The sequence below is a fragment of the Barbus barbus genome, assembly GCF_936440315.1.
Source record: "Barbus barbus genome assembly, chromosome: 5".
In the NCBI taxonomy this organism is placed as follows: domain Eukaryota; kingdom Metazoa; phylum Chordata; class Actinopteri; order Cypriniformes; family Cyprinidae; genus Barbus; species Barbus barbus.
Window position 1 is genome coordinate 28,994,118 of NC_136733.1, and position 13,996 is coordinate 29,008,113.

The 13,996-nt window shown below is 36.7% G+C and overlaps 1 protein-coding gene across 2 annotated transcripts in view; it reads left to right on the forward strand.

Moving 5' to 3' along the window:
- The window catches only part of LOC306870260 (protein phosphatase Slingshot homolog 1-like), a 41,298-nt gene that overhangs the window by 8,803 nt on the left and 18,499 nt on the right, over positions 1-13,996 (forward strand). Inside the window, exon 1 of one of the 2 annotated variants that reach the window (XM_079417422.1) lies at positions 7,606-7,861. The exons of the other annotated variant lie outside the window; for it this stretch is intronic. Coding sequence (XP_079273548.1) covers positions 7,764-7,861 — 98 coding nt within the window. The 5' untranslated portion in view covers positions 7,606-7,763. Of the gene's footprint in view, positions 1-7,605; positions 7,862-13,996 lie in introns of those variants that run through there. 2 annotated transcript variants of the gene reach the window in all.

The window sequence follows — 13,996 nt, forward strand, 5'->3', positions numbered from 1 at the left end:
ATAATGAGTACTTTGTTAAAGACTAAAAGGAAATGGGTAGTTTTTTTATTTTGATCAGTCTTAGAAAAAGGATTGGAGGAGCTACTGTGCCAGTTACATGAATGAACCCATTAACGCCGTTTGTCTGTTTTCTGCTGGATGTTCAGCACATGTGGCGCGTGTGACATACATCAGGTCATCTGATAAGCGAAAGAGCAGTTTAAGAGCTTTTAGTACTTTTTCTTAATCTCTGTCTCTTTCTCGCTCTGTTTGCACAGTGATTGGTTTAGAAGGTAGTGCTTAGTGTTTCTGTAAAAACAGGATATGAGAAAAAGACTCTGAGATTCCAGAGTTAGCGATTGCAAACACAATGGAGACTGTGTCTGATTTCTGTATCTTCCTGTGACTCATAGATAAGACTTCAGTCCCTCGGCACTTCTTAACCAAACAGAGTTTCTTTCAAAGACCAATTTAGAGACAACATCCAGTGACCTCGAAAAGTAGTGGGCACTTAAGCTACACTTAAAAATAAATTAAAGTAATTGCAAAATCACTTTGAGATCGCTTGTTTAAAGGTCATTGCAAAAGTGACTAAGAAAGTAAAGTTTGTTCTGAGAAGAGCTCTAGCATCATTTGTTTCAGCACCACTTGTTTTAATGTATTTATCTTATCATGCAGGTTTCCCAAACTGGCGTTTGTAAACCCCTAGAGGTTTGTAAAGGAACTGCAGGGAGTTCCAATAAATAATCAGAATCAGAATGAGCTTTATTGCCAGGTATGTTACACATACAAGGAATTTGTTTTCGTGACAGAAGCTCCACAGTGCAACAGAATGACAGTGACAGAACAAAAACACAGATAGTAAAAGAATAAAAATAAAAGAAGTAAATAAGGAATAACAATATACAAATTGACAATTGTATGTACAGGTATATTATGTGCAAATTTGAAATGTAGACAAAGTATGTGTTAGATAAATAAGTGGATAAATAGTGTGTTCCACGTTTATTGTCAAGTGTTCATGAGATGGATTGCCTGAGGGAAGAAACTGTTCCTGTGTCTGGTCGTTCTGGTGCTCAGAGCTCTGTAGCGTCGACCAGACGGTAACAGTTCAAAGAGGGAGTGTGCTGGATGTGAGGGGTCCAGAGTGATTTTACCAGCCCTTTTGCTCACTCTGGATGAGTACAGCTCTTGGAGAGTGGGGAGGGTTGTACCAATGATTCGCTCAGCAGTCCGGACTACCCTCCGTAGTCTTCTGAGGTCAGATTTGGTAGCTGAGCTGAACCAGACAGTTATTGAAGTACGGAGGATGGATTCAATGATGGCAGAGTAGAACTGTTTCAGCAGCTCCTGTGGCAGGTTGAACTTCCTTGGCTGGCGAAGGAACAACCTCTGCTTTGCCTTTTCACAATGGAGTCAATGTGAGTGTCCCACTTCAGGTCCTGGGAGATGGTGGTGCCCAGGAATCTGAATGACTCCACTGTTGTTACAGTGCTGTTCATGATGGTGAGTGGGGAGAGAGCAGGGGGGTTTCTCCTGAAGTCCACGATCATCTCCACTGTTTTGAGCATGTTGAGCTCCAGGTTAAGAAATAATTCAAATAAATGTTTTGAAAATGAAAACAGTCAAAACAATGAAATGGAAAAAAAATGAAATAAAGATAAAATATTACATTCAAAATAAAGATTTTCCCCCGGTTTCACAGACAAGGCTTAAGACTAGTCCTGGACTAAAATGTAAATCTGAGATGTTTCAACTGAAAGAAACTTGCACTGACTGATCTTAAAATATATCAGTGCCTTTGTTTTGTCTCAAGATGCACACCAGTAATGTTTTTTAGTTTTTTTTATAAGGCACATTTATAAAACAAATTACTTAATTGTCCTAAATGAACTATGGCCTAATCCTGGTTTAGTCTAAGACCTGTCTGTGAAACCAGGCCTATATTTTTTATTTGTCTATCTGCATGTCATGTGACATTTAGCTGACAAACACCAGTAAACAATCATCCAGAAGCAACAGGTTAAAGTTAAAACGCCTTAATGATGAAATTTTCTTAGAAGACATGCAACTTTTCACCTCAGAAGTCGTTAATTGATGGACTGGAGTCCTGAGGATTACTTGTGGATTATTGTGATGTTTTTATCAGCTGTTTGGACTCTCATTCTGACGGCACCCATTCATTGCAGAGGATCATTTGGTGAGCAAGTGATGTGATGCTACATTTCTCCAAATCTGTTCTGATGAATAAACAAACTCGTCTACATCATAGATGCACAAGGGTCAGTAAATGGTCAGCAAATTTTCATTATTGAACTATCGATTTAGTCTGAATACTTATCGAGGCCACTGTATCTTCTAAAATCAGAATAGAAATTCCAGTTTTACTAATGTTCAACCTTTATTCTAAAAATCTATGTGTTCATGGAACTATCCAGAGCACAGATAATTGACAGAAAAGATGTGTGTGTTGGGAACAGGATGTCCTAGAGGCTCATGTGAAACAAATCCTCTTTTAATGAGGAAAAAACAAGGTTCAGATAAAATCACTAGTGCAACAGATGCATGGAGCTAAATAAAACAATGTAAGAACAGCAGCATCAGCACTTCTTCCACACAAACAGCCATTTTAGACAAAACTTAGATTAAATTTAGGATGACCCTCAGAAGGAACTGAAACACTGGTAGTTTTGGACTAGGTCAGTCTAGAGTCTGAGCTAGCTACTGTTGTGAAGAAACATACTAGTTGTTAAATGTTAAATAGGTCCAGGACTGAGCATTCCAGCTTGTTCCATTCAATGTTGTGCAATTATTAGAACGTGACAGATACTCAGTATTTGATGTAATTCGTTTATGCACACATGTAAAGACCTGTCCTTCTGCCTGAGCTCTTTGATTCGTGAAGTAACACCCATTGCTAGTAGAAGACGGTTTGAACCTGACAAATTCCTTTTCTCTTACCTAAGACTGATTTGTCTTGTATTTTCCTGAAATACTGTGGAAAATTTGTGTTGTGGCAGAATCTGCAATGCTGTTACGTGTAGTTTGTGGTTTAGTGTGAACTCTGTTAGAGCTGATTATTTTTTAATATTTATAATGCAGATATATAGCACATTCATGCAAATGAGAATAGATTTTGTCTGTATTTACTACAGTTTTATGGTCACATGGTGACATATACATGTTTAACATAAATAGCCCAGTTTGTACATGAGAAAATTATTACTGTAGCGATGCACAATACATCTGTACCTATCAATTACTGTGCAATATTAAATATTTTTTATTTGTAAAATCTGTTGAAATGCTATATATTAATAAATATTGTTTAATACAGTTATAAATACTGTTGTACTGTAAAATCAAATAGTTATTATTATTAATTTATAATTTATTTTTACTGTGAAATACACTACTTTTATTTTAATATTTTGTGGTCATATTTATTTATGGTTAAGAGACATTTGTTATTTAACATTTTATAGTCATACTGATAAATAGTCACAAAACGTTTTGCCAAATTGCACATTCTTGCAAATTGCAAGCAAGCACAGCAAACAAACAAAAAAACATCAGAAAAATTGCAATTTGATTACTTTTTCCCAAGTTGTGCAGCTCTACTGTGATCTATGACTTCAAGCATTTTGAAACGGGCATAGCTGTATGAGAAAGTATTTTGTGGTATCTGGATGAATAAATAGGCTAAACAGGGGAGCCCCCCAAATTTTACCCTTATCAGAGACAGAACCCCTCTATTAGCTATAACCCTAATCTAACCCTTTGCGAGATGTACACAGGAATGCCTGCTGAACCGGCCAAAGACTTTTCCTGTGAAATCAACCAGGCGGCACAGCATTGAGTCAGCTGGTGATTTCACCAAACAGACACAGAGGCAGGAGCAGCCAAGCACAGCAATCTGTGTTTATCTTTGGGTGCATATCAGGGTTTGAGTATTTGGGTGTGTGGATGTTAGGGAATATACCAGTTAAAATGTTGCAGTATTGTTCTGAAAAACAAACCAAAACATGACTTACAGTTGATTTTGGTGCTCTACTTTTGAACATCAACTTATTTTTATTTTTTATTTTTTTAAAGTGCACTTTCAGCCAATGATAACATTTATATCTTGCTACAATCCCTGCTGATCAAAACCTAATCTAATCTTGCTGGTCTCAATTGGTCTTCCAGTCTGGTAACGCTGTTGGCTGGTTTCAGAGCAGTTTTGGAAACTTTTTGGCTGGTCAGACTAAGCCAGCTAAGAACAGCAAACCAACGTTTTTCAGCAGGATGTACTTGATACCAAAACATGGTATTTCCATTTACATCTTAATCTTAAAATGATCATATGCGCAGAAATCAAACAACGCTGAATAAAAGACCCTACTGCTTAACATATTAAACTATGAGAGGAAAAGACTGCAACCAATTACAAATGTGAACTGTCAGCCAGGATAGAAAGTGACCTATCTGCATGAGCAAGCAATTGGCCTATTGTGCATGGCAGTTAAATTCAATAGCATGACCTTTTTATTTCTTTTGCTGCCTGTTAAAAGAATAGTTCACCTGGAATGAAAATGCACTCACCCTCAGGCCATCCAAGATGTTGATGCATTTGTTTCTTCATCTGAACAGATATGGAGAAATTTTAACATTACATCACTTGTTTGCATTCAGTGGATTCGCTGCAGTAAATGAAGAAACAAACTCATTTACATCTTGGATGGCCTGACGGTGAGTCGATTGTCAGCAAATTTTCCATTTTTGGTGAACACTTCTTTTAAAATAACATTACTGTTTTCTTCTAATCACATGTTTTACTGCAAGTGCACAAATTGCATGAATGTGCATCGCACTGCATTAATATTAATTCTTGAGACTATTCGAACTCGGCCAGTGTATGTGGCAATTCAAATGATTAATTAATAAGACCAGGCCAGTAGATTGGTGAACACTGATGTCATATGCAATTCATCATTCTCGCCTTGACACTTGAGAAAAGATTGGCTCGCTGTTTGCCTTCCTCCCTCTTTTTGTCCCTCGTTTTTCCTTCGTTGCTCGGCAAATATATAATGGAAATGTTATGTAACATCTGCTCCCAGAAAGGAACCTTTTAATCTTTTTGTGCCCGTGTGTGCAAAAAAGCGATTGTGGCACTTTTGTGTACCAGTGCAGTCTCAGCACACTGAAATAATCCAGTGAACACACACTTTATGACACACACACACACACACACACACACACCTGATCTGTTTAAAGCTCCACATGCAGGTTTCCTTAATCAGGAAACCTGTCAGGTGTTCTGGAGTCTGCCTGATAGCATTGCCATCAGGTTATGCTGAGTCACATGGGAAGCTCCGTAAGTGTCGTCATGTGCTTCATAGTGTGTCAAAGCGTGAACAAGAAAGACTAATCGCGCTGGGATATACATCATGAATATATTTAAACGCTCACTCCTGCCATATATATTACAGTAGCACATATGCCCAAAACAGAAGAATATCTGGTCAAGTCCCATATGGCCAACTGTTGTAGTCTATTAGGGCATTTTGTTAGGATGAAGGGGATAGACTACTGTGAAATCTGAAAATGTTTGATTGTTATCAAAGTAGGTCATTAGCAAATTCCACATAATTTTTGTTGATGGTAAATCGTTCCAGATTAAGAAAGATTTTAGGAGTAGTTCTGAATCTTAAAACAAACATCTTGTGACCTAACCAATGAATATTCCAGGCTCAAAGCAAGACAACCTTTTCCTTAATTTGTACATTGAACAAACAAATTAAACCCTTGAAATTTCCACAGGAATTATTTTGGTAACACATTACTATACTGCAAAAATTATTTTATTTAGTATTTTTTTTCTTATTTTCCTATAAAATATGCGTATAGCATGATACATTTACTTTTAAACACCGTTGAATAATTTGGTGTCTGTAATATTTTGTAATGTTTTTGAAAGAAGTGTCATATGCTTATCAAGGATGCATTTAGGTGATCAAAAATGCAGTATTTTTGAAATACAGTAAGGTATGTTACAGTACGTAAAAATACAGTAAGTTATGTTTGTCACCCAATTGGCATCTTGTATTAAAAATAAACCTCAATCATTTTTGTTTGATTTATGCTTAGAAAAATCTGGAAAACATATGAAAATTAACTTAATTCTAAGATATATTCTCTGAAAACAAGCCCCAAGTCCTAAATCTGTATTTAATGATATTTCGATAAACACTTAAGAAAATGATCTTTTACCATGTATAAGTTAATATGGCAAACATATTTGACCCTCATTTCTGAGTAATATTTTCTCAATTCCTTGCTCCATAGGCTTCCATTGAAGGTTCAGGTTACACTTTATTTTAAGGTGTCCTTGTAACAGTGTAATTATAAATATAAGTACTGAGTAATATTAATTAACTGCATGTACTTACTATATGGTTAGGGTTAGAGTTACTTGCATGTAATTATGCATAATTTATTATTATAATAGTAAGTATATGTAACGTGTAACAAGGACACCTTAAAATAATGTGTTACCCAAGTTCATTACTGTATACATGGTTTCTGCTTATTTTGATAAACTGAGGGACAAGTCAGGGTTATTTTTATTGGTAATTGACAGCATACCGCTTTTATTGAACCCAGAACATTCCTTCAGAGAGTGTAACCTGGCAGCGTTTTGTTTGTTTGCTGTTTTTGTTTGTTCGTTTCACAGATCTCACCGATCCAGAAAGCAAAAAAAATCCAAATGCCCTTCAGTAAGTCCCATTCACTCGGCTTCTTTAGTTATTTTAGACCGCTCTCTTCATCTTCCTTTCTGTTTTTCCTTCCTTCCTTCTTAAATAACTCCCCCTCCCCCTTTTTTTTGTAGATTCCCCCCGGCTGTTTCTGTTCCTTGGTGTCTCAGTTTACTCATTGTTCTGTTTTATCAGCTTTTAGACAGAAAGAGTCAACCCTCTTCATCTAAGTACTGCTTCTTCATTTGTGTGTGTGAGAGAGACCCAGTACTCTGTCCGTCTCAGTCAAGCCGCAGTGTTGACAGGCAGATAGTGGAGTACAGACAGTTAGCCAGTCTCTGCACCTACTGCAGTCTACTTAGGGCACTCAAGGGGGGAGCTCATCCCACGTCTCTGCTCCTAATGAGATTTTAAAGAGGCTTCCCTGCTTTGTCTTTGGCACTGTTGCCCATGCTTAGCCCATGTGAGGATTCTGGGACAGATCATTTTAGGGTGTAGGCAAGCAACGAGGAGTCCCAGCTAAGAAAGTCAACACATTTCTTCCAGCTGTTAGCAGCCTGTGTTTTTTTTTTTTTTTTTTGTCTGACTGATTGTCTTTAGGAACAAGTGGAATTTTTATGCTTTTTCTCTCCATTTTTCTTTATCATTCCTGTCAGATTTGCTGGAGTGATGCTGTTTTATGTCTCCAAGAGACACACCAGGATCTCTGTGGCCTGCTGGGCTTCTTGCAGTGTCAGAGTTGTTTGAAGTGCTCTAATTTCAGTGGAGAGATCTCATGCACACACACACAGAGTGCCTCATCCCAGGTTTTGCCTCCTCTCTATTTACTGACACAGAGAGAGAGAGGGAGAGGGAGGGTGTGCGTCTGTAGAAACTGGCTCACTCACACACTCTCAGAGAGCGTCAGACCGAGGTAGGGGCTGCAGATGTGCTCCTCCTCTCCTCTGTGTGCTGTTTTTCTCCCTCTGTCGTAAGCAACTGGAGATCTGAGCGAAGCGTGCTGCTGCGGACCAGGACGAGGGAGATTTCCCTGCAGCCAGCAGCAGGATGCATCTGGTTGTGGACTCCTGTCAGGAAGTTGTGCTGAAGATGCTACCGTACTTTGTGGATAATGCATTCGTCACACAGAGGCAGATCTACCACATGTGAGTGAATCGGAGTCTTAAGTGAAATCGGCGCTGATGCAGATTGCAGTGCCGTTTACGACTTTGATTCTTGTGATGCACGGCTTGTACAGTAAGATCCAGAAGTCTGGAATTCAGGGATTCAGATTTTTAAATATGGAAATGAACAGTGTTTTAGGATTTTGGTGTGCAGCTACTATGAAATATTTAAGATTCTGGACTATTTCTAGGTTACTAATAAAACAAATGTGCAATATGTGAACTATTTCCAGATGATCAGATGTTCTTTCTTCATTTGAAGCTCAAGAAGCTGTATGGATTATTCTCAAATCGTGCTGGAGAACATGATCAGCAGGTTTACACCAACTTATTATAGAGCTTCAACTGCTGGAGTTCTGCTGTCATTAAAGTACAAAGGAGGAAAAAAAAGAATGCCAAGACATTGTTGAATGTTAATTAATCGTTTGAAAATGATTTTTGCAATTTAAAATAACTGCTTTCTGTTTTAATATATTTTTAAAAATATAATTTATTTTTGTGATGCAAAGCTGAATTTTCAGCAGCTGTTATTAGTTTTCAGTGTCACATGATCCTTCGGAAATCATTCTAACATGCTGATTTTGTGCTCAAGAAGATTTCTTATTATTATCAATATTTAAAACAATTGTGCTCAGTGTTTCCCCTGCCATTATCTTAAGGGGGGGGGGGGGGGGGGGGGGGGGTGCTGTGTACACAAGCCATATATAGATAAATTGTTTATGAAGATCTAAAATTAACAATAGAAGGACAAAACACAAACTCAAGAACTTGCTACGGCAGTCAGTAACTCATATGAGCGTTGACAGTGGTCACACATGGACGGCTAGAATAAGAATAAAATAATGGCTGTATTCGGAGGCCTGGCCTCACCGTCACACAATACAGGTAGCAGACTCCTCTGGGGTGAGGTGAGAAATCTTTTGTAAAATTATAAAGTATTCATTTCTTTAAAAAATATCTTAATAAAATTTTTTTTATATTTTCACTATTGGTTTAATATTTGGACCCCACTGTAACTTCTGAACAATTTCTTGAGTAATAACTGTAGTGCAGCGTCAACTTGGACTACAGGTGATGTGTGACCCAGTTATAGAAGCTGGCAGCATTCATGCTTACTTCATATTTGTCTGAGGCAAATATATTTGCTATTTGTTCTTACTTGTGTGTGTGTGTTCTTTATGCTGGTCACATACTATAGACTTGCATTGACCTGTGAAATCTTGTCTTGCCTCATCAGAAGAGAGTTTTGTTGCTCTTACGTAAGAGCGATTGCCAGTGTTACCTGAGAAGTAGTGATGTTGTTTGCATATCTGAATGAAAGTCATGCGGTTGTCTGATTTTGCAATTTGTATTTGCCCTGGGTTATGTTTGAGGCGCAAACTTTGTGCATTATATAAGTCAATGTACCACTTTGTTCCTGCAGATGGTCATTTCACAAATACTGTCAGACGGAGATGATTCAGTGCCAAATGAGTCATAACCTTCACATGAATTTACTAACACTTACAGTATGTGGGCTTGTTAGGCCTGCATGTGTGTTTGTTTGATACGGTCCTTTGCTGTGATATGGAAAGTATTTTTGGCTTATGCATTTGTGGAGGGGTTGTTGACAAAATATGTGTGTTTGGGAGAAAGTGAGTAAGAGTTAATCAGAAGTTGACCCTCTACGAGTTCGATACTTTTTAGGCACCGACCGAATTGCCTCGATACCACCGAGTATTGAAAAACGTCTTGTCGTTCGGTACCAAATTTCGATACCTAAGGGGTTAATCTCATTAACGTCAGTGAGCCAATAAGCCTGCAGCACTAGGTGTGTTTGACTAGAAGTGACGCGGTGCTGATTGATCAGTGTTTGATATCCGCGAGAGCAATTCGAAAGCGCACGGAGCAGTCTGCTCTCTATATCGCGCAGTTTCGCTTACTTGACACAGACTGAAGCTCGTGTGACGCTCGCGGTCATTTCAGCATCTGCCGTCTCACTAAATGAGGACATAAACACATGGACAACAGCTCTAGAACTGCTCTGAGAGTCACTTCATGAGCATTTTACTGTTTGATTTGAGTAAAACTTGCGTCATATCATATACACACAGAACTGTAAAGGTATTCCCGGAAACCCGTCAAAATAAAAGTTCGGATTAACTTGGAAGACACTGCGGCAGAAATAAATTAATATTGTTCAGCAGAGTGTACATACTGCTACTACTAGGCTACTATTAAAATTATTAAAACTCTTATTTTTTAATTAATGATCACACAACATTTCTTCCAACATTTCTTTTAATTTTAATAGTCAAATTTTGTTTGCCAAAATAAATAGTTTTATTTTCAATAATTTAAAAGAAAAATGAAATTAATGTTTTATGCCTTCATTTGAAAACCAGATACAGAACAGAATTTCTGAGGAAAAAGAAAAAATTTCATAAGGCTGTTTTAAGAATAAATTTGAATAAACTAAGTAGTTTTTATGCATTCAAATAATTAGACATACTACAACATAGAATTTAATAACAATAAAACATATTGTGAAAGAAAATAAAACATCCACTTATGAAAGTGGATAAAGATTTTACATTTCTTGAAGTCTTTAACAACCTAGAATAAATGAATAGAAATGATGATTCTGTCTGAGCTATGCGTTTTAAAACGAGCACGCACTAGTGTAAACTGAAAACTATTTGAGCTTTATTAAAATTATTTGCACTGATTTATTGTGTTGGATATATTTTGTTCCTTTGTGCAGTGGCTCAGGAGATGAGTCTTTGAGTCTGTATACATGTCAACAAGCTGAAAAAAATAAAACCAAAGTTTTTTGAGAAAATGTAATCTTGTTAAAACTGTTTTCATAAAATTGGTATCGAAAAAAGTATCGTTCAGGAACCGGTATCGGTATCGAACATTTTTGAACGATACCCAGCCCTAGTTGTGACTCATGAGTATGTGAGCATTAAAACTTAAAAATTTAAAGTTAAGTTTAAACTCCAGTAGCAAAAACAGTATTAGCGTTGAAAAGATCAACTAATTCCATGGATCAGTTCAACTTGTCTGTTTGAATCAGTTCAAAATTCAGATTCAGTGATTTGTTAGCATTTTAACATCTACATTGATTTTACGTCCTGCTTTCCTGCTGATTACTACAATTTGGTCCAAGTGATTGTTCCTCTGATTGAAATTAAGCTATTAAAAACAAATTAAAAATATTGATTATATACAGTATACGCCGAAAATAATACAACAAACATTAACTAAGCAACATAAAATGCAAATAAATAAAACACCCCAATGTACGTTACTGATGATAAAAATAAAAATAAACAATTATTTAAGCAAATAAATACATTTATTTATTTAAATAATGTATTTGAACAATTAAATAAAATAAAGCAACATATGTTTTGTATCGTGCAAGAAATTCTATTTCTATGGTTGTAGTTATTACTTTTAAAATCTGTACATTTTACATTATTTTACAGTAAAATTACATGTAATGGTAACATGGTAAGGTAACTTTTACAGTTAACTAATTACCAGATTTTTACTGTATCCTTTTTTATAGTCTTATTTTAAATAAATAAGTAATAAATATAAATAAATAAAAATATATACATATATATATTATTATTATATATTTTTTTTTAATTTACAGTACACCTTAGTTAGTTTGTGTGATATTTGTCAGGAAAGAAAGTTGACAACTTTATATTTGTGGTGCAGTTTTGATTCCAGATTTTCTACCAAAGGGCTGTTTATCCTACACCAGGTACCACGTATCCATCTGCGGCCGACTCTAAACATACAAGTGAAACGTGGACAGAGGCGTTTTAGAGCGGTTACTTCTCAAAACTCTTACTCGCATCATAATTACACCCGTGGAGATGAGCGCATTCTGCACAGGGCTCGCGTATCGTGATTTACAGCTGTCTGTCTCTCAGTCATGACTCAATCCATCAGCCCAACGGCACTGAGCTGCTTCCAGCCTTCACATAAATCGCTCAGAGGGGCGGACAGAGAGAGGAGAAACAAAAGAGAGGAGGATGGAAACAAAAGCCTTTGTGATCCGCTGACACCCTCGAGGCCTTTGGAGGGAGGGTGAGAAAGTTGAAGATGGGAATAAGAGAAAGGGAGGAGGAGGAAGTAGGAGAGAAATAAAGAGACCGGTGGGGTGGGGGTACAATGCCAGTTTTGTTGCCGTTTGCTTATCATGTGATGGTTGTTCCCCTGAATGCTGAGACACTGGAAGTCCAGTCAGGAAAAATGAGAGGGATGAGTCAGCAACGGGTCACAGCCACAGCAGGTCGAGAAAACAATGTGACCCTGACATATTTTGCCTGCCTAGACCATGATGGTTTTGAGAAGCCACTCCTAAACTGAAATTAACTGAAGTTGTGGAATAGTGCAGGGATGTGCAAAACTACATACTTTGAAAATTGTCTAGCCACTGGGTTGTCTAACAAGTTAGACATAATGAATCTCAGAAGAAAAGCATTGTCTTGCTGCTGTTGCCGATTTAGTGTGAATTCTATTTATCTAGAAAAATAACCAGAGACAAATGTGCAGTGGCGAACATATTGCATAAATAGGCTGTATTCATGCAGTCCTAATCACAGTTCTGTTGACAAACACTTCTCCTATAAAAGAGAGTGACAGCTTCATTCTTTAACTGATGTGACTGCTTTAAATATTCAGGAGAGTGATTTAGAGAGCGTGTGCTGCATGAATGGAGCCACAGTCAACAGCTAGTTGTCTGACAAGTCATTGACATATATAGGACATGCATGTGGGCATTGTAAGCTGTTTTGTACTTGTCAGTCACTAATGTTTGGCCAGTTATGACAAACAATTAGGGATAATGTGCAATAAAAAGTCTTGATATTTATTGACATTGTCTGCTGCTATGGTTACAGGCATTACTTGTATGCAGTGTACACATAAAACATACATATGTACAAAATATTCTGCACAATATTTACTCTTTGTCACTTTCTCTTTCTCTCTTTGTTTTGTTGTTGTTTTTAAATATACATGATGTATACAGACCAAATCCGAGGGCAGGGAGAGGCCATGTATACATAAACACAACCAAGTTCATTAAACTGTCAACCAAAATCATGTACTACTCCACCGTGTTCAGTCTTAATGTGACGTATCCCTGCCCTGTTATGACAGTCTGATAATAGACTAGTGTTTTCTTGACAGCTCAGTAATCTCTGCAAGATATTAAGAGCATTTCTCACCTTACCAGCTGTAGTCCTGTCATTTCCCAGCACTGAGTTTTTGTTAAGACTTACTTGTGCCACAGTGCATTAGAATAATAGTGAGCCTCAGGTGGTTCACATTTCTAGAAGTGTGTTTAACTGCATGTGAGGCTAATTATTACTGCCACCTGAAATCACAGACCTAAAGCACCTGTCGTGAGCACACAGGTGAGTGATGGTGAGATGGGTTGTATAACGTGCAAAATTCAACCCCAGACGTTTAAAGATGTGCAGTCATAGTTCATTCACAAAATTATGTTGTTGTTTTTTTTAAATGGAAAGAATGGATGCATGTCCATATACTGTATATTTATCAGAAACCCTCTCTCTCTTTAATTTATTGTGACTGAATAATATCAGATTTTGATGTCTTGTCAACTAAATTTGTATAGTGCTTTTGGTAAAACTTTAGTATAGGACCAATTCTTACTATTAACTAGTTGCTTATTAGCATGCCTATTATTAACATATTGGCTGTTTATTAGTAAATCATATATTCTGCATGACCATATTCTATATCCCTAATCCTACCCAGTACCTAAACTTAACAAATACCTTACTAACTATTAATAAGCAGCAAATTAGTTTATTAAGGCAAAGGTCGTAGATAATGGTTTGTTAATAGCGAGAATTGGACCTTAAAATATAGTGCGACTGTGCTTTTCATTGTACACTTATTTATATATACCATTGTTCAATAATATATATATATATATATATTTTTATTTTTTTAAAGAAATCTCCTGTGCTCACCAAGGCTGCATTTATTTGATCAAAAATACAGTAAAAACAATATTATTGTGAAATATTTTACCATTTAAAATAGTGTTTTTATTTTAATATATTTTAAAATGTAATTTAT